This window comes from Colletotrichum chrysophilum (assembly GCF_026319265.1).
Source record: "Colletotrichum chrysophilum strain AFK26 chromosome Unknown scaffold_329, whole genome shotgun sequence".
In the NCBI taxonomy this organism is placed as follows: Eukaryota; Fungi; Ascomycota; class Sordariomycetes; order Glomerellales; family Glomerellaceae; genus Colletotrichum; species Colletotrichum chrysophilum.
In genome coordinates, this window is record NW_026517616.1 from 1 (window position 1) to 21,036 (window position 21,036).

Below are 21,036 nucleotides of genomic sequence, written 5' to 3' on the forward strand. Positions count from 1 at the left end.
TACAAGGGTAGGCACCTAACAGCGGTGAAGCAGCCCGGGTTAGGCGGCGTACTGCGGCAGAATAGTGGGTCCAACGGAGCCGGATCTCGGTAACTGCTCCGGCGAAGCCGGAGATATCAATCCGGGCTCTAGCCCGTGACACTTAATATAGATTAATTAATCTTTTTTTAAAACATTTATAAGAAAAATAAAATGAATTTAGTTATTTTTATAATTTTAGTTTTAAAAATAAAAATAAAATAAGTTTATTTTATTTTAGTTACTTTTAAGTTATTATTATAATAGCTTATAATAAAATAGTATATAATAATTCTAAATGAATAGATAATAAGTTAATAAAGAGGATTAATTAAACTATAAAACCTTATTTATTTTTTCTATTTAATTAGATATTTTTCTTTTTAAAGTTTTTAAACTTTTATAAGTTTAGTTGATTTTTAATTTTAAGTACTTAAGTTATTATTTTTTTGTTTTAGGAAAATAGAGGTTAAAAAGTATTAGCTAAGTTTCTTCTAGTATAGTAATGATTAAATTACTTTTTTAAAACTTTCTTTATTTTAGTTTAATAAAATAGTATAGAATAAGTATGAAAAAAATCCTCTATAGTAGTTTTACTTATTTCTTTATATTAATTACTAGTTTTATAATATATAAATATAAGCTTAACTAATTTATATTTTATCTATATTTTCTACTCTTTTTATATTTTAAATTATATAATTTCTTAAGAGAAAATAAGTTAGTAAAAAGAAGTTTAGTAGTATTATTCTTATAATATTCTATTTTATTTTTATTTTAAATAATTAAAAAAGTATAGTAAGGATTAAAAAAGAGGATAAAACTAAAACTAACTAAAACTAGAAAAACTTAAAAAATACTTATTTTTATTTAATTCTTAAAAATTAAAAGTTAATAAATCTTTTTCTATAAACTAAGCTAAAAACTCCTAAAAGCTCTTCTAGAGAGATAATTATTAAAACTATTAAGAAGAATAAGAAAAGTATAAAAATAAGTATATTTTTTACTTATTTATTTAGTTTTTTTTATTATGAGCTAACTAAGCTTTTATCTACTTATATAAGCTATTTCCTCTTATAATAACGCCTAACGCTTATAAAAATACCTATCTAACCTCTTACTTTTAAGTTAAAATTATTAAAAACTCTAAGAACTCTACTTCCTTTTAGTAGTAATAAAAATTATATTATTAGATAGCCTTTAACTAGTAGACTAATTAATTAGACTTTTAGCTATACGTATTATATACGTATAGAGTTATTAATACATGAAGTTTAGAGCGATTTAGTGGTTTTCTAGTAAAAAGCCCCTTTTTTTACCTTTTTCAGGCTGAAAATTAGGGGCGGACGCTGTTAACGCAACGGACTGTACATTCGCAACATTTGGGGTCAATTTGAGCGTAGAAAAATACATGCGCCAACTGGAAAGATATAAAGAAAAAAACGCGGGGAAATAGATAAATCTCTGAGAATTCTTCTCAATCCAAACCATCTCCATATAATCTGAGCTCACCTCGCTAACAACAGAGGGCTGTTGCTTGCGCGTGTTGCTAAAGCCGTTTAGTACCTACATGCCGATGCCGTCATCCAGTCCCACATCACGCGAGTCAAAATTACCGCCATTGGAAGGGTTTCGCTCTTCACTAAAAACAAAAGCCGAGTATTTCCGTCCCACCTGACGAGTTTTCGGGTCATTTGACGGACCTACCATAAGATGCGCGCATTCTCCATTTTGCGTGTTTTTTCTTTCTGGACATCCCGCAATTCGCCCGATTTGGACAGACACCCAATAACTGCTTGAGTGCAACGCCAAGATGACTGCGCAGCGGGAATATGGCACCGTCAGCAAGGACGTGGGTGTCACGAACAGCGACACCGAGGGAGAGTCCAGCAAAGACACACGGATCTTGGTGCGTGACCTGACACATACAGACTAGGTGCCGGGGGTATGGGCTGACTGAGGACTTTTGCAGGAAAACCTAGGTTACAAACCTGTAAGTTGCAAAGATTATTATTGGACTTTCGTTAGCTGACTGGATTTGCAGGTGTTGCACAGAACGTTTAATGTTTTCCACAATTTTGCGACAACTTTTGGTGAGTTCCGCATCGGAAGCTCTCAACAGAACGCGCGCGCTAATTCAGCTTGACTAGCTGCTCTTTACTTCATTGGCGGTGTCCGCGTGACATTCTCGACTGGAATTGCAGCTGGCGGAAACTTGGCTTACTGGTAAGGTCAAATCCACACTGCGCTAGCTCAAGCATGCTCAACAACAAGCAGGACGAGTTTTATCGTTACATGCGTCTTCACATTCATTACCGCCGCTGTCATCGCAGAGATTTGCTCGTCGCTTCCTCTTGCTGGTTCTATCTACCTGTGGGCTGCTGAAGCTGGAGGGCCCAAGTATGGAAGACTGCTTGGTTTCATTGTTGCGTGGTGGAGTACCACTGCGTGGACAACGTTCTGTGCCAGTGAGTTTTGAGTTCCGAGTTCAGAACCTGTTGTCAACTGTATGACGCATAGACTTACAAAGCTTCAGGCAACACTCAGGGAGCTGTCAACTACATGCTTTCGGTCAGTTACCGCTTAACTCCGAATATGGCTGGAAGTATTCTTGCTGATGGGTTGACAGGAAATCGTCGTCTTCAACTTGGACTTCCCGTCTGACAGCTCAAGTATCAAGTTCAGGGCGGTCCAATGGGCTGCGACTGAAGTAATGCTTGCCGCTGCCGCAATTTGGAACTTGCTGCCGCGTAGGTTGTTCATGTCAGTGTCACTGCAACGCTGCTAACAGCAGCCCAGCTCGCTATTTCAAATGGATTTTCTACCTGTCCACTGGCTTTGTCCTGTTGGACTTTGTGCTGAACATGATCTGGTTGCCCATTGCCACGAAGAACACCATCGGCTTTCGCTCAGCTCATGACGCCTTCTTGACGACCTACAACGGCACCGGCGCCCCTGACGGATGGAACTGGTGTCTCTCGTATCTTGCCACTGCGGGTATTCTCATTGGCTTCGACGCCTCTGGGCATGTTGCGGAAGAAACCAAGAACGCTAGTATCGCGGCTGCACAAGGCATCTTCTGGAGTACTGTGACCAGCGGCATTGGCGGTTTCATTGTCGTCATTCTTTTCCTGTTTTGTGTTGTAAGTCTAAATCACACAGATCAGCGGGTATGTGTGCTGACTTGATGCAGCCCGACGCGGATACCCTCTTCTCGTACGGTGGTGCTCAGCCGTTCGTGCCCTTGTACGCTGCCATTCTTGGCCAGAGGGCACACATCTTTATGAACATCATCTGCATCATTGCTTTGTGGTTTGTGAGTCACGTTTGGACCCTCATAACGCAGAAGGAAGGCTGACCCTTCCCAGAACACTGCTATCGCTGTCCTCGCCGCCTCTCGCCTGGTCTTCGCCGTTGCTCGCGATGGTGTCCTGCCATACTCCTCCTGGGTTTCCAAGGTCGTCGACGGCCAACCCAGGAACGCGATTCTCGTCGTGTGGGGAGTCGCTTCCGTCATCACTTGCACGATCCTCCCATCTTCCGTGGCCTTCACCTCGCTGGTCTCCGCGGCAGGTGTACCGTCGGCGGCCGCCTACGGTCTCATCTGTCTGGGCAGACTTTTCCTGACTCCCAAGACATTCCCCAAGCCGGCGTGGAGTCTTGGAAAATGGAGTCGCCCATTTCAGGCGATCGCCGTCTTATGGAATGGCTGGGTTGTGGCGGTGCTGTTCTCCCCATATGCATTTCCTGTAGAGGCGTCAACGCTCAACTACGCCCCGGTCATCATGGGCATTGTCACCATTTTCGCGGTGTTCTCTTGGTGGTTTATCCCTGCTGAGAAGTGGCTGCCCTCTCAGCGTATCCAGGAGACGTTGGATGCCGGAGAGAGACCGTTGGTCGAGCATTAGGCTATCCTTCCTGTTGAGCAACATGAGGTTTGAAGCTTTGTGAGGCTGCCAAAGTTCAAACTGAACTACAATCGTTGGTTCATTAAGTTTCTGATTCCCTGGAAAGACCATACACAACCCGACATAGACTACATACATAATATTCTCTGGTAATAGAACACGACTTGAAAGAGATCTAACCACCCTTGAACTATTTCGTAGCAGCCTTTCCAAATTAAGGAAGTTTAGATGCCATGATACAAGACTAGGCTTGTCCAGGAGAACAGACAACTCCGTTTGTAAATCGATCAAAAAGATCACCTTGATGGACATGTACGCTTGTTACCACCCCTATGTGGCCAAGTAGCAAAAGGTATCCGTCCGGACCGCAAGGTACTTCAATTTTTTTTTCCCCCAAAAAACAAGGTCGCGGTCGCACCCTGAAACACCCAAACGCCAGCGAGCACTTACTTTCGCAAAACTTAAGAAGCTCCTCAGTCTCAAAATCTCCAACCTCGTGGACATCTGCAATCTACTTCACTTTGCCGAACTGCAATATCAACATTTCATGAGCGACAAGCAACAACATCGAGAACATTCTACAACGCCAAGTACCGAAATGGCCACCCAGACATTCCACCAGTTTCCCATGCTGCCCGGAGAGATGCGAGACCAAATCTAGGATCTCGCAGTTCGCCAGCCCGGCTACCGAGGCGTCCACATCTTCACCTACATCGATGAAAACAACTACCGCGACCATCGGCCTACTTCTAACACGTTTCCTCGGCACCTAGCAAAGAAGATGGGCGACGATCGCCGATTCGTTGGCGCACCGACTCCCGCCAACGACACAGCCTCGCACTCCTGGACCGCGGGAAATCCGTCAACGTACGTCGTCGATGGAGGCGGCCTCACCGCCTGCAAAGAGTCTTATATGGCAATGTGCCGTCGCTATAACGCCGGAAAGTGGTCCAAGTATGTCGACGCTTGTTCAAAAGTAACGGACCCGATACAAAACTCGCACCTACCGGAATTCACTGTAAAAATAGATGAATTCCCGGCAATGTTCAGCGTCGACAGTCGTGGAAGCCCCCAGTGCTTCATGGTTCTTCCCTGCCAGGACCTAGTACTTCTGCAGGTGTGGGACGTCATCATAGACACTGAATGGGCGATAACCAAGCTCCTGCCATTTGCACCCCGGCTAGTCGGGAGCAGCATGGTCAAACACATAGCCCTCGAATTCGACAGTTCATTAACCATCGATGGCCTCCGAGAATATCAGTATTTTTGGAGACGCGATTTTAACAACGGACTTAAAGGAATTTACCGCGATTATCCCGATAACATGGATAAAACGACTTGGCTGAAATATCACAGGCTGGTTTCGGCCATGAAGAGTTGGACGTCATCCCCGGATACGAGGCTCTGGCTCGTCGATCGTCGACTGCGCCAAAAGCAAACCGTCCTCGACGCGCAGGCATCGTACTATGTATTTGAAAAAATTGATGAAACGAGCCACGAGCGTCTCGTTTTCGAGGCCGAAGACAGCTCATACTTCGGTCTTCCGAATCTTTGCGCTTGGGAATTTTGCGAATACGAAGATAAGACGAATGAAACGACGACAATATGGGAGTTCATATCCGTGTTGGACGATATTGCCGGGTATCAGCTGTTGAAAGAGAGAGACCAACATTATCAAATTGGAGCCCATGCTGACTTACATACTTTCGGGATCTTGGTTTGTGAGCCTAAGCACTAATGTCACAAATAACCTCCAGAATCTGATCAATTTTCGATCTCTCAAGACTCAAAATCGCGAACGCAGACGAGATCTAGCAACCATTGAGAGGGGGATTTGGGATGGCAGGGGAGTCCAAGGTGCCTTCTTCAGTTTTATATCCGCAATTTGACACCTCGATGGATAAAGTGCTTCTCATTTAAACTCATAGTTATGATCTCTTGAATGTGTGAATGTCCCGTGAGGGAGTTCAGTCTTGTCCTGTGGCTTTGTTACGCGCCACCCTGTACTGTACAAACAACCGTCTGTTCCCCTTTCCATTTCCCGTGCGGTTCCGTGAGTCAAGTCTTTGAGCGAATACCAAAAAAAGCAGTTGTCCCATCTCATATGTTCACTCGGAATGCCGTTGTCCGGAAGACCGAGTCTTAGTCAATACCGCGCGCGTCCTCAATTCATAGCGGTCTTGCTGCAAGCCACCAGACCTTCTGGCCATTGCTCCTTGCCGCGATACCTTCCCCCCTCTTCCACAACTTCACACTGAAATCTTCGTATGGGTCAATCGCCTCGTCTGTCATCCCGAAATCCTTCAACTGCGGTGCCCAACTTTGCACTTGTCCCAGAACTGCCTTCAGTATCGCCACGAAGGCGAGGCCATGCCCGCTTCCATCCAAATCCCGATGCATCGTCTCAAAGTCTGTTCCGCACTGTTTCTGTCGACAGGAAAGGAGTATCAGGTAGGCGTGGACCATTTCGTGGATCGCGATTTGGATGACTTCTCGGAGCGAAAGCGCCTCCGTCTTGCCGTCCGCATGGTGGCGGACCGTGCTCAAACGGATGGAGATGCTCGGGCTCGGACTGGTGTTGCGTAGTCCAGGCTTAGTCCGGAGAGCCTGAGTCCACCCCACGCGACCCCGCCATTGTCCGATTTCGAGAAGCACCGGATGCGAGGCGTGGTTCAGGTGGGTTGTGGGGAAGAGCAGGCCGGGAAAGCAGAGCTCATCGATCAATTTCATGAGGGTAAAAATCGTGCTGGCTGAAACGATTTTCGGGCTTTTGTCGGATCCTTGTTTTGATAGAATGCGGGCGACGGTATCTCTCAACGGTTTCTCGCGGGCGGTCCATTGCACTTGTCCGGCGATGCTCTCGGCTAACGTTATTGCGACGTCGTTTATGTTGTGTGACTGCGTCTGTACCAGGTGATCGTTCTTTCGGAATATCAAGGAGGAGTGTTGGCAGCGCGGTGGCGAATTTCTCGATCTCTTCTGTGATTCTGCCATCTTAGAATTGCTGCAACGGTCGAAGTGATGTTTGGCAATTGTTCGAGTTTGAAGTGATAATGGTGACAGGTCCGTTTTGTAAGTTTTGTTTCTTGCACCTTGACGCGCTTGGGTGCGTCTGGCGCAGCTGCCAGATGTCGCAGCGTTGGGCACGTTCCTTCCTTCCCATATGGTTGTGTAGGAAGGGTCAAAGAAGGTGCCTGGGCTCATTCCCAGGACTCAAATTCCGACCGCAGTCAGTGCCGCGGGGTAGTCTTGATGGGTTTGGGAAGTTCTGCGCGTCCCGCGTAGCATGTTGAAAGAAACATGGTTATGTGCTGGGAAGGAGGGACGAGGGAAAGCAGTGGTGTGTACTGCTTTGGTTTAGAATTGATGATATGATATGTAGAAAGCCTGGCCAGGCCAGGGAAGAAGAGTCTAAGATGATGGGAAAGGGATTACAAAGTAGTAGTCCGTCCGTATGTTGAGCCGAAAAGATGCACCTGGTAGATTCCGCATGGAGGACCGCCGCCGCCGCCAAAACCATTGATAACACCGTCGCCATGCTAATATGCTTTTCAAACTTGACACGCCATTGTGCCGACCCGCGAAACAAATGAAAGTAAATATACAATGACTGGCGATGCCGCTGATGCATTCCGGCATCCCCTAACGTATGGTGATGATGGAGCTGGGGCTGCTGTCGTAGCTTAAGACCAGCCCTCGTCGGTCATCGGGACGGGCCCATCGCCCGTCGTGTGAGTCATAATGTCGTTCGTGGTGAGCAGATGAGTGTCTGCTAGAGGCGTAGTCGTCGGGGAAGTAGAGTCGTCCACGTGTCTCGCGGATCTCGCCTTCCTCCAACGGCTCCACTTCTTCAAATTCCCCCTCAGTCGTGGTCGGGATCGTCGATGTGGGACTACTACCCCGACTGACAGGAAAGTATTCTGGGTGGTCATTGATGCAAAAATCCCAACGATCCTGGTGGTGGGGGCGTGGTCTGTCATGTTCGTAGGATCGGTGCTCGTAGTAAATGTGCTGATGAGGCGAAAGGTACTCCTGAGAGCTGTGGAAGATGGCCCGAGGAGACGCCTCAGGAAATGTCGGCCCGTGACCGCAGGAGCGACCTTCGTCCTCACGGAAGTGCTCTAGGTCAGCTTCCATGTCGCGGAGGTGCAGGTTGTCCGACCCAGCCCAGATGTCGATGAGCTCTGCGATTCTCCGAAATCCTGGCGTGTGTCCACCGCAGTGACGAGCCTTGATGCCGCACTTGATGAATAGGTAGCTGTGAATAAGTTCGTGTAAAAACGTTGAGATGAGAAGCCGTCGATTGTACTTCTTATCTTTCAAGATTGGGTTCGATAGCACAATGAGGGTCTCAAATCCTCCCATCTTGGAACGTCGAAGAGCTGTGGTGCCGATGATGTGGTCCTTGTACTGGGCGCTGGACGCATGAGACCAATCCCAGGTGACTCGCTGAGAAAGACAGTTGTGAAAGAAAATCTCATTTGCCGCAGAGAAGATACTCTCCAACGCGGCGTTGTCGATGGAGAACTCGGCGTGGCGTGACCGTGGTTGAATGAGCGACCTCAAAATCCTCTCCCGCTGCGTGTCTTTCGCTCGGCGCCGGTTGAGGTGCAATCGATCCTCCACCATTCGGGCGGCAGCATCATCGTCCAGAAGTCTCGAGCCCTCATCTTCGGCAAGGTTATAAATGCTGGTGTCGGATGAGATTGATAAACCTGATGCGGTCCTTTCCATGGCTGATGGGCTGACATCGGGTTCCGCACATTCGGGCGTGGGCGGTGTCGGCGATGTTTGCTCTCGGATAACCAGAAAAGACAGGTTTTGCACGGGAACAGAGCCGCGTGGTGGTGGTGGTGTACAGCCGGGGTCCGAGTCGGGAATGAGATGTGATAATCTCGGCCTCTTTGGCTGAGGAAATGCGTCCTGGTGGTCGTAGGTGTCGTAGAAATCGTCTTCATCAAGATGACCGATCCGTCGTTTGCCACCCATAATGTACAGGTCGGGACTCAGGGCATTGTCCTCGCCCTGGGACAGTGGCCTTGCCTCCCCTCCTACCACCCAAAACGCCATTGAACATGTCTGGAGAGTTGCAGATGGGTGTGAAAAGGTGAAAATGGATGGGAAAGGGCAAATCTCGGAGGATCGGGGTAGGAGAAGGGTTGGCAAGCCGGGGGGTTGAAAGTGAAATACGGGCGGCTTCGCACCCTGGAGTCATGTGCGCCCGGAAATCGCATTGAGCATGCCGGTGGAGAAGGGTGACGGACGACGGCGTCCGTCCAATGGCTGGGTACGGCAACTAACGAGGAATGGATAAGTCGGGAAGCCCATGCCAGAGAAACGAAACAAAGACAACGGTTTCGAGTAGGGTAGTGAGGCGAATGGGGGAGTGATGGGAATTCCTGCCAGAGAGCCAGAGAGCGTCTTCTCTGGGCGAACAACAGATGCATGGAGAGACCCAGCTCAGGGCCGCACAGCGTAGCATGGGCCGTCTAGGCCCCTTTGGCTGGCGCTCCAATGCAGAATCCCAACCAGCGGGACGAGGTTTTGGGGGTCGTTTGCGGTTTCGATAGGTTGGGTGGATGGCAGACGACCGTCGTACGAGCGGTGTGCAGGAGCTAAGGCGGATATGCGTGTGCGGCGTTGCGCATCGCAGATTTAGTGCGAGGTCCATCGCTGCCATCCACCGACCGGTGCAAGGAACGTGGCGTCGTCAGGGCCGTCTTGGTGTTGGAGCTCGACGAACCTACCCTCCCAGAGCTGCCAACCTTGCAAGCCTCGAAGGCTGCCATTGCACGCCTCAATCTCAATTGCCCTGAGCCGCCCTCCCTGCAAGCAAGACACAGCTCATGCTGCTGATGTTGATGACGCAGGAGACATGGTGCTCGACGCCGTCTCACATATATGCAGTCCGTCAGCCAGACAGCCCTTCCAGACCTCGTGGCCGCACAGGAATCTCGAGATCACGAATCCACCCGAAATCGACGGCTCGCCGGATGCAGTGCAGAGCGCGGGCGGAAGAGTCCAGGTCAGGTCGAGGCATTCGAGCGACCGCGGCGACGGCGACGGCGACGGCAACACAGCAGCACCTGCACTGCTGCAGAGCGAGGGATGGATGGCAAGGACGCACACCCGCTGGGGCGGTGGGGGGAACAACACTGGAAACTGGAAACTGGAGGCGTAGTGGTGGGCGGGAGGCGAGGGTCGGCCGTGTCCAACAGATCTGGTTGGGTTCGGCAACGGGGGGGCTGGACTTTTGCCGCCCATCATTGGCTGCGCGACCCCGGACTCGACCTCTCATTGGTTGCCTCACCCGTGCACATCGTCGTCGTCTGTGGTCGCCTCCTTTTTTCAAGGCTTCCAATATTTTGGAGATTGGATTGCCAACAACAGAAGTTGGAAGCCAACACCACTCTCACTCTTTCGCATCCCACCCTGGTCCGCCGTCCGCTCGCTCGCTCGTGCTGCCTATCCGTACGCTTGTCCATGACGACTCGGCCCACGGAGCATCCTCCGACGCAGAGCCAAACAGACGACGAAGTCGACCAGGAAGCTGACTCCTACAACCCGTCGAGTACAGGGCAGGCGAGACACACGTCCGGTCATTGTTGCACTGCGCCGCCATGCGATGCGATGCGATGCGGTGTGCTTGCAATGCATGTGGTATCTCGGAACGTTTGTTGTTAATGCTGTTGATGCACATGGGACTGCGAATATCCACGAACGGGTCCTGTCGATTGACAGAGGCATTTTGATGCTCGCTGCATTGGTGACACTCGCTGACGAAACAATGCTCTTCGCCCTGTCTTCGCCAGGTATGGGACCCATCCTTCCTAGACACCGCTGATCTTTGCTGTCTCGGCGGGATGCCATTCAGGATCTTGCCTGCTCGCCCCCAGCTGGTGACTGGTGTTTCTGGGTTGAGCCCACGTCGAACCGAAGAAAGTATTCCCAGCTGCCCGGAGAGCTGTCTTTCAAGGCCCGCAACGCATTGAGTGCTTGCGTCTGTCATTCTTCGGTCCCTTAGGCTCGGACGAGACCTGTGAGCACGGACTGCGGGCAGGCCGAACTCTATCTGCTTGACTCTTTAATGCGCCAGCTTCTCCGAGTCTTGGGAAGGAAACCATCGATGCCTGTATCCCGACTTCCCCTCTCGGTAGATGAGGGGGAATTGGAGTTCGTCGTGCGATGCTGCCGTGCCGAGATCCATCACGATTGAGAGTAATGTTTCGTGTGTCGTGGATCGGCAACGAGCTAGCAGTGTCGATTGTCTAATTCCTAGGTTTGTACGATGACTTTGCCAAGCTGAATGTGATGGATTACAAGCCTCAAATGTTGATCTCGGTTGGTAGTGATTGACTAGTCTCACGACCGTCGCTTCGCTTGCCAAAGCAGCTGAAGCTTCAACGATCTGGAGGAAGGGAGATGGGAATGGAAAAGTGGCCCGGGATGGGCGCTACCGAGACACCATCAGGCTGGACGGGACCCTGATGGACCCTGAATGCGCTTCGTGACCACTATCGTCGCAAGTGCGGATAACTTCATGGCTGCCAAGATAGGGCGATGCTGAGAGTGAATCTGGGACGTAGGAGCCGACACACGGATGAGGAAAACGAGCCAGAAGATGGTCCAGGGTCCTGCCATGTCAAGAGGTGGAAGGATGACAGGGTCCATCGACCAGGGGGTGCTCTTATCGCGAATGATTATCGCCTATCGCCCATGGAGCCTGGACTAGCCTCCTTGGGTCTAGACCCCGCTGACTAACCAGGAGGAGGTTGGTGTGCGTGCTCTTTCCAACGACATGTCGTTCCTTCCCCAAATATTATCGAGATGGAGATGGCCTCAACAGCGTTGTGAGGCGGCAACGCCTCAAAACCTTGAAAATAATAAGGCAGGTGCACCTTACAGCAGACTTTCCACCTGCATGAGGCTGTATCTCGTTTCTATTTTCGTCTTTTGATAATTTTTTCTTCCTTTTTTCCAATCGGGCTTTGTGGGAGGTTGTCAAAGCCCTGATCTTCAACAAGTGGAAGGAGCTGTGGACAAGGCTTTGTGACGCGCAACAGAAGCGACATGTTTATATGGTCCGAGATTTACCAGTAGAGCCAATGTCATCGATTTCTTTGGCCTTGGGCTGTTTTTGTACATCGTGATTTACGCCGCTGGCGGATCTGGCGCGAATGGACTTACAAGCCAATCGAAATTGCCTGAGTAGACCAACTCCCGCATGATGATATATGCACCACTTACATACATTTTGAATGACATCTTCCAGCTTTCTAGATGAGCCCATCCTCAATCGTTCATGATATCAAGATGCGATGTTGTCGCAATATGCTTCTGGGTCCCACCTCGGTCCCATCATCCGCACTGACACTAATCCACAAGAAGCCTCCATCCTTGGACGGAAACATCCATCCATATGGGGTTGCGCACTTCCAATTGCCAGAATGAGCGGCGTAGATTCATCAAGACGTTGGTACGGAGTTCATGTGGACTGGGGGCTCAGCAAGAGTCCAAATTGACTTGCTGTGTATGCTGAAATAGATCCTCCCATCATGGCCTGGCAGTTGGACAACAGGTCTGATTGCACACCGTGAGCTCGCCAGGCTTTTAACTCTCATCATGGGGCATTTTCAGAAGACTGGCGTCCTGGGCCGTGTTTAAGCGGAGCGCTGTCCTGGAAGCGAGTCCCGGGCTGAGCCATAGCAACCAGTATCACCACTCGCGGCCAACATCTCGAACCTGTCCAAAATCGACGCTCCTTCCTCCGTTGAAGACAGGAGCTACGCCAGGCAGCCGACCTCCCTCTCTTCTCTTCTCTCGACACAACTCTTTTTGCTCCGCCCACAACAAATTTTCCTTCCCACTCTCCCACTCTCCCACACTGCCACCACCACCTCTCCCATCTACAACAACGTGGGCGAAATTTATTCTTTCCACACCTTGTCGACCAAATTTTGGCAATCCTCCCCTCTTCACATCCCTTGACGACAGTCTTTCTGGCCTTGTTTTCCCCATTCACAAATTTCTTGCGCGTCTCCTTGTGGCGCGTTCTTTGGGAGTCAAGCAGCTTTACTTCGGCAGTCCCGTCACAAGTCTGATTTGCACCCCTTCCTGATCAGATCACATTCTTTTCAGTATCAATATCTCCCAGAAGGCTTCGTCCGACACACATTTCATCTCTTTGAGATTGCTGCGCGAGACGATCTTCACCCCATTGCGCACTTTTTGGCCCCTTCACGAGAGGCAGAACTGAGGATCTGTTTTCAATACTTCACAAGCCGCAATCCCAGTCGATTCCACAATGGCTGACAAGCAGAAGACCAAAGAGGTAAAGTTTTTTCGCACCTTCTATTTTTATCCATCCCAAAGGCTTGATCCTAACGCCATGCAGCGCCCTGCCAAGCGCTCGCTCACTCCGAACCGCAACTTGTACAGCTCATTCAACGAAGCTCACCGGAACATTGCGCCGCCTACTCCCAAGCTTCCCTTCGAGACGGTCCTGAGAAACGGCCAGCGATTGACCCAAGAGCAGCTTGAGCAAGTTGAGCAGATTCTGAGTGATGCCAACCGGTCCAAGGATTCCCAGGAGCCAGAGAGCCAGGTGAAGACCGAGGGGACAGAGCTTCCCAGTACCAGCACTCAGTCCGGCAATGGCACCAACTTTACAACCCACTCCGCCCAATCTGCCGTTGAAGCCAAGAGAGAGACCATCAGCAAGGACCCTCGCGCCTCTTCTGTCTACCCATCTGATGATGAGTACGCCTTCATCGACACCTCGATCTCGTCTCTGCCCGAAGCCAAGGCCAAGCAAGAGCAGCCGCACCCTGCAGATGACCCATTCGCCAGCCGAAATGCCCTCGACAACTGGCAAGATTCCTCCTCCATCTATCCCAAGGACGCTATTTCTTTGGGTCAGGTATCTGATGATGAGCCCGTTCCCGAAGTCAAGCTCGAGCCCAGGTCGTCTCCCATCATGGCTTCACGCACCACTCTTCCTCCGCCTGTTGCCACGAGCTCCCAAGACCGCTCCCAGCAAAATCCGCAGTCTCACTTCGACGATCTTCCCAAGTGGAAGGACTCATTTGGCTACTTCGACACCACTCAGTCTAGCCAGAATGTCACGCGCTTTCCTATTTTTCTTGATCCCTTCATTGGTTGTTCCCCAGCTTCTCCCAGAATACCCCAGCCCCAGCCCCAGCCCCAGCCTGTTGCCAAAGCGGTGGAGACAAAGACTGAGGCAAAGCATAATGGCCAAGCCTCCAAAGCCTCAGAGAGTCGGTTCAACGCACAAGACAATGGCACGGCGTCCTCCAGCCGGCTCAACCCCTTTCACGCATTCTCAGGTTGTTCATCTCAAGAGTCTGAAGATGACGATTTTGAGGAACTCCAGCTCAAGTACAAGGAGAAGGTTACACGACTCAGTGCGGAGAAAGAAGTGTCTCAAGCTCTTCATCACGCTACTGGGATCAGTCAACCCTCATCCGGCCTTGTTGTGAACCGTACTCGTTCATCCCACACGCACGATCTTCACAACTCGCCTAACAACCCAGCTAAGACTCAGCAGCAAGGATTCTACCATGTGCCAGCAATCCAGCCCTCCTGGAAGGTCACTTCATCTGGAGTCAAGGTTCCCGTTGCCACCCAGCACCATGGCCCTGACGACATCAATACGCCAGCAGCTGAACCCTACAGCGCTATTGACAACACCAACATGGCTGCCATGACTTCTACTGCAGATGAGAGAGCTGGTTTTGATGGAGAAGAAGATTGGCGCACTGTCACTGACGACCGCGAATTCCCCACTGGCGCTGTTGGCAGAGTCATGACTGGAAGCAGCATTGCCAACGTCTCTGACAGGGTCCTCATTCAGCATCCCAACGCCCACGAAGCTCGTCGCGCTCTATCCGCCACTGGCCCTTGGTGGAGAAGAACCGCAGGCATGCAGCCCGTGACGTCGCCATTGTCTCCTTTCCCCAACTTGGGTTTCCCTACACCCCCTCAGCCCACTATCCCTCCTAATCGTCGACAACAGGAGTGGCATGATGTGGAATTGGACTCCCTGAATCCTTCTCTGCAGCACCCTGGCTCTCGTCCTCGCACCGACACAGGAGAAACATTCAGTGGCCTCTCCCAGTCCAAGTTCCCCTTCCCTCTAGTCTCTCGAGAGGATGCATCCAGAATCCAAGCTGTACGTCGCGCAAGTGGCCTGGAGGATCATACCTTGTCTGGCAGCCTCATCTCACCTACCATGCGCCCCAATTCTTCCATTCAAGACAGCAGCTATGGTCTCTCTCGTCCCGACAACCGCAAGGATTCTGCCCATTCACAATTCAGTCAGACCAAGAACGGTAGCTACCACGAGGCCTTCTCTTGTAAGTACCCGCCCTTTTGTGCCCTATCTCCCTTTGCCCTGAGCCCTTTCACTACAAATTCTTTTGTGGCGAGGGCTTTCGATCCCTCCATCTTCTTCCTCCTTCCTCTTTCCGCCCACAACTTTCCCCATCTTCCAATTTTCCCTCCAACAACGCCTCCATTTCTCGTCGCTCAAAACAGCATCTGATTCTCTTCAAATAGCCCATCGCCAAAACACTTGGGGCAACCAGCCCACGTCGGGGCTGCCCGCGCGCCCTTCTCCTTTGCAGGAGAGGGCTCCTACCGCGGCGAGCGGCAAGGCGGCTCGCGTCACACACCGAGCGGCCGCCGACGCCCTCGCCAACCAGCGGGCGCGGGAGGGTTCCCCCCATCTCTTCACAAGGGAGGGGGCCCGCGTCATCAGCACCGACGTGGAGCTGGCTGGCATTGCCGGCCCCAACATGCTCTCGGAGCGCGCGCAACGGCGCTCCAAGCTCTTCTACCGCCGGGTCATGGCCATCACCCTCGTCATCCCCTTCGTGGGATGGGCCATGACCTCGTGCAGAGCCGACTCGATGCTAGCGGCCATCACTCAAGGAGAGTGCTCTGGCCTCTCCCACGGCCAAAGGCGCAACATGCGCATGATGATGTTCGGAGGCTTCGCCCTCTGGTGCATCGCGGTGGTCGTCGTACTCATCATTACGGCGGCCACCCGGCACTGAGCCACATGCTCTCGTTCTTTTTGTTTTTTGGAACATTTGTTGGATTAAGTGAGTAGACTCCTTCGTCCCTCGTCGTCGTCCCTCACTAACCCATACATCACAGTTACGGCGGATACGACGACAATGACGAAGACGCACGGCGTCAAAGAATGACGATGGAATTTCTGGAGTTGGAGGGGGGTCCCTGCCTACGGGCATACCTAGTTATCATGGGTTTGGGTCGGCGGTCTGGTTCTCGGCTGGCTCGTTTCGTTTTGGTCGTTGGTTCGGTTTGGTTTGGTTTGGTTCGTTACTTCAGGCTACGGCCTCGTTCAGGAGAGGGGAGGCACCTGACCCTCCCCGTCTCAACTCATCGACGGTTCTATTCACACAATATTTTCGTTCCTCGTCTCCGTGATTCCCAGTGCATTTGCATGTGAAGCTACCGGAGAAGATGTTTGCCGTTCTCGCGGCGGAGCACAAGCTCTGGCGCGCCCCGTGAAGTCACCTGACAGGAGTTCCTGCTGTGAAGGCTTCTACGCGAGGGCCGAGACCTTGAATCAGCACGACTCTGCGGAATTCTAGCCTACCTAACGAGTCCTGCACTTTGACGCCATCTACATCTGAGAATGGCCGCAGCGGTTCCCAGTCTCTCGAACTCGGGGCGGGCGTCATCGGCAGAGGCGCAGAAAAGCCATCGAGCCCCTTAGAGCCACACAAATATGGGCTCTCGTATAAGGCAGCCCACGTTCCTCAAAAGGCAAGCTTTGCTGAGCCTGCTACGTCATACGTAGTTGCTCTGCTTCTTGCCTCGTTGGGCGACCCATCAAACGCCGCATGGGAAGGCGCCCAACCTGAACCTACAACTGCGCTTTCCGTTTGACGTCATCCTGACCTTGAATCGGTAGCTCCTGCCGGTCTCATTGAGCTGCTGCATGGTCGCGAGCTGCCAGACCCACGTAAACGAAAATAGAATGGTGACCTGAGCCCACACATGCGAGGAGGCATGCAGCAATACCGAAGTGGAATACGATGAGAAAGATGACGGACTGCGGAATCCGCATTCGGACATGCGACGGCCGCCAGAGATTACCAAACATTCGCTGCTGAACTCAGCATTCTTGCAGTTCCAAACCAGTGATGGCAAACACCACGCACATTGGCGTCTGGACCTCGTGATTTAGAGAGTGGGAATGTGTCTCAAGCCTACTTTAAATTTGGCAATTGATAGGGACGCATGACGAATTGATACGGACGCATGATCCTCTCGGACGCATGAGAATTTGGTTCTCTCATTGGTCCAAAAAATAAATGTTAGTGCATTCCGATTCTGCCAGCTCCCAGACAAGTACCTAGCCTTTTTTCTGCCATTCGCGTCTCAACGCGTCAACTCAATCTAGGATCACACACCTCCACACCAGCTTCAACCATGGCTTCCCCAATTGTTATCCCCAGTTCGTCGCCTCCAGTGCGTCGAAACCCGTATCGCAGAGCCCGCAGCGATAGTCTTCTTGAACAACAGCCACCATCAAAACGCCAGCGACGCCAAAGCCCGACGGTACTTGCCTCTCCCACGTCCTCTAGCAGTGGCATTAGTGTCAGCCAGTACTATGGACAGGGAGACCATGAGGCCCTCCGGAATATCTTCGCCACTACAACATACCCAGAACAATTCAGGACTTGGCCGGAGCCACAAGGATCCCTTGGCCTCAATGAGACAGCGTGGGAGATATACAACAACCACGAAATTTTCTTTGGCGATGATTTCACAACCAACCGACCTACTCGACAGCTTCAACGTGTTGCAATGCCTATGCTTGGTCCCGAGTACAGCACTTTACCCTCACATCGGGCCATTTTCCCAACACAGCCCGAGGAGCAAGCAGGCAAGCAGCCCACAAAGGCCGACGTAGCTCAATTCCGAACGGCCCTTAGCCTCGTGCGACGGGTAGTTGGAACAGAAAGAAGGCTTGACTTCGACCTTGTTCAATCTTACGAACGCGTCCGTCGATGGCGGGAGATGTGGGGTTTATCGCCTCACACTTCAGATGTGTCGTCACCCTCTGATTCCCCTCCGCCATACTCACCGCCTCACCGGAGGAGCTCCTACACAAGCCATACCTCCTCATACCACACAGCTACTTCAGCCCATGTTTCAAGCGATAAATCCTCCTCACCACCACCCTCCATAATACCAAATCCACCCATACCTGGAGATTCCGAACCGACAGTTACTGCCCTCTTCGACCGAATCAATGCATTTGCAAAAGCAGCTGGGTTTGGTATAGCTAAATATAATGCATACAAGTACAAGGGTCGTGTCATGCGGTACACATTTCGATGTGATCGGTTTGGGGAACCAAAGCCTAGTCGTGGCGCTGGGATCAAGCAACGCAAGTCTAGGAAGTGTGGGTGTAAGTGGCAAGTAATTGCCGAAGCACTAGAGGAGGGCAAGTGGCTTTTGCGACCGCATACTGATCCTGTGCACCTTGAACACAATCACCCGCCCAGCCTCGAGCCCTCAGCACATCCCTCCCACAGGCGCCTTGAGGGGCCCGTGAAGACAGCGATTGAAACAACAAGTCGCCGGGTTGGCATTCGCGCACGAGATGTACGTGCTGTCGTCCAAGAGCAATTCCCTGAGTCTAATCTCACCCAAAGGGATATTTACAACGCTAGGGCTCGAATTAATCGCGAGAAGTTGGGGGGCTATGCGCCGACTGCAGCATTAATCAAACTCTTCAATGAGCGAGATATACCTTACGTTGTGAAGTGGGCAGATGATGAACCGAATCGTCTGGTTGGTCTCGTGTGGACATTTCCCCACTGTCTGCAGATGTGGAAGCGGTTTCCAGAGGTGTTAAGCTTCGACAACACCTACAACACCAACCGCTTTAAGCTTCCACTATTCCAGGTCACAAGTCAGACCTGTCTTGGGTCTATTTTTAATGCTGCCTTTGGTCTCATTGATAACGAAAGGCTTGAGGGATTCCAGTTCCTTTCACATGGCATACACCAACTTCTGGAGCAGAACTCCATTCGAAAGCCTTACGTTATCATTACTGACTATGACAAGCAAATGAAGGCTGCACTTAACGATGAGTTTCGCGATTCACAGCAACAGCTTTGTATCCATCACATCAACTCAAACGTCCTGCTTCAGGCCAAGCGAAAGTGGAAGAAAAGCCGTGATCAGAATCATGGAGACTCTTCATCAGAGGATGACCAACAAACCCCTCAAGAAGTAGCCGAGTTGAGTGATGAAGACCAAGCCTACATTTGTACTACGGTAGAAGGTGAGATTCCTCATACGTACCGTGGTGTCTTGGAGATGTGGAAAGTCACCATGTATGCGGAGACAGAGGACGCTTTCGAGAAAGCCTGGGCGAACTTATGCAAGGAATTCAACGACCAGCGACAAATTTTGCGGTATATCTACGGAACCTATATGCCTCTTAGGGCACAATGGGCACGCTGCTTCATTCGGCATTATCCGAACTTCGGTGTCCGTGTAACATCAGGCACCGAATCCAGCAACTACAACATCAAAGGCTACCTGTTAAATGGCTTGAGTCACTTATACAGGCTAGTTGATGTTATGCAGGACATGCTTAGAGACCAGGAGTCAAGCTTCCGTGACGCCTGCGCACATGATGAAGTGCTCACATCCCGCGAGTTTTATGGGCCGAGGTCGGAATACCTTGGCGAGCTCCGCACGATGCTGTCATCAAAGGCACTTGGGCTAGTAGCCCGGGAATACCGGATAGCAAAGAAGGCTCTGCCTACTGGGAAGAACCCCCGACCAGTTGCTTTAGGCGACTGTACTGATGAGTGTTCTGTCTCAGTACAATATGGTATCCCATGCTGCCATAAGATCTACAGCAAGCTTGTGGATGGAACGGCTTTTAAGAAATGGGAGGTTCACCCACGATGGCGACTACGGGAGTCTACATCTAGGGACCCATATCAGCGTATCTTAGACCCGAAGATCGCTACAGTGCTCCGTGGGCGACCGAAGAATGATGCACAGCTGGTTCCGCCAAAGCTAGGGGTCTTAGGCTCTAAGCCAACTCGACATCCTGCTCAGGCGGTCGGCCAGCCTCTTCCCGGCAAGAAACGAGGCCGCCCGCCAGGAAGTCGGAATAAGCCAGCTGCTGTAGATTTGGCACAAAAGGACAATCAACAGAAGCAAAGCCGACAGCCGGCATACTCACAGCGGCAGACGAGGAGCCAGTCGAATGTGCTAGGGCGAGGAATGGCAACTGGTGAGAGAAGCAGTGGACGGAGGCTGCAGCCTAGTATCCGGAGGCGAAGGAGTGAATGGGAGATGTTGGACACTAGTCCGTGATAGAGATTCAAAGACTGTATTGTTCCTTCAACGCATATTTTGAGATGTGGTTCGATGCCAATTTGTGCAGTGCGGTAGCCACAGCTTACAGAAGTAGTGGGTGTAGCACTGTAATTTAAGGAGGGAGGGGTCAGATAAGGTAATGAGACTCACCGCCTTTGTGGAAAGGTATTTATGGGTCGGCATTTTTTGGACCAATAGGACAACCTAAATTCTCATGCGTCCGAGAGGATCATGCGTCCGTATCAATTCGTCATGCGTCCCTATCAATTGCCTAATAAAATAAAGTCAAAGTTTAAGGTTATTAACCTTATTATCTATATACTATTCTTAGAGAGAATTAATAAGTAATTAGACTTTGAAAATATAGCTATAATAAATAACTAAGACGTTATTTAATATTTTAAAACCTAAGTTAAGAAATATAAACTAAAACTATATATAAAAGTTAAACTAAACCTAAACGAGAGGTTTATAATAGCTAAATAGATTTAGAAGAAGAAATAAGAAATATAGAATTATCTAATTAAGTTAGAAGTAGTATCCATTAATAGTGAATTATTAAATGTTACGGTCAGCTATCCGACAGTAGGGTCTGCTAACAGAAGTTGGGGATTGACGTTTAAACAGTACACTGGGGTCGTGGTCGTAGGTCGTAGGTCGTAGGCTGTAGTAGATCAAGTCTTCAGAGGCCAAGGTGATCAGT

General features: G+C 50.6%; 3 protein-coding genes across 3 annotated transcripts; 2 read left to right on the forward strand and 1 right to left on the reverse strand.

Moving 5' to 3' along the window:
• Window positions 1–2,731: 2,731 nt before the first annotated feature.
• COL26b_014293 (uncharacterized protein) lies at window positions 2,732–3,926 on the forward strand (the record flags this gene model as incomplete). Its single annotated transcript, XM_053186868.1, has 4 exons — window positions 2,732–2,768; window positions 2,818–3,161; window positions 3,212–3,334; window positions 3,387–3,926. The coding sequence occupies 4 exons, from the start codon at window positions 2,732–2,734 to the stop codon at window positions 3,924–3,926; spliced, it is 1,044 nt and encodes a 347-aa protein (XP_053029185.1).
• Window positions 3,927–7,568: 3,642 nt separating this feature from the next.
• COL26b_014294 (uncharacterized protein) lies at window positions 7,569–8,996 on the reverse strand (the record flags this gene model as incomplete). Its single annotated transcript, XM_053186869.1, has 1 exon — window positions 7,569–8,996. The coding sequence occupies one exon, from the start codon at window positions 8,994–8,996 to the stop codon at window positions 7,569–7,571; it is 1,428 nt and encodes a 475-aa protein (XP_053029186.1).
• Window positions 8,997–13,230: 4,234 nt separating this feature from the next.
• COL26b_014295 (uncharacterized protein) lies at window positions 13,231–16,003 on the forward strand (the record flags this gene model as incomplete). The annotated part of the gene is made up of 3 exons (XM_053186870.1): window positions 13,231–13,257; window positions 13,321–15,301; window positions 15,504–16,003. 3 exons carry the CDS (start codon window positions 13,231–13,233, stop codon window positions 16,001–16,003), a joined length of 2,508 nt encoding a protein of 835 aa, XP_053029187.1.
• Window positions 16,004–21,036: the final 5,033 nt, after the last annotated feature.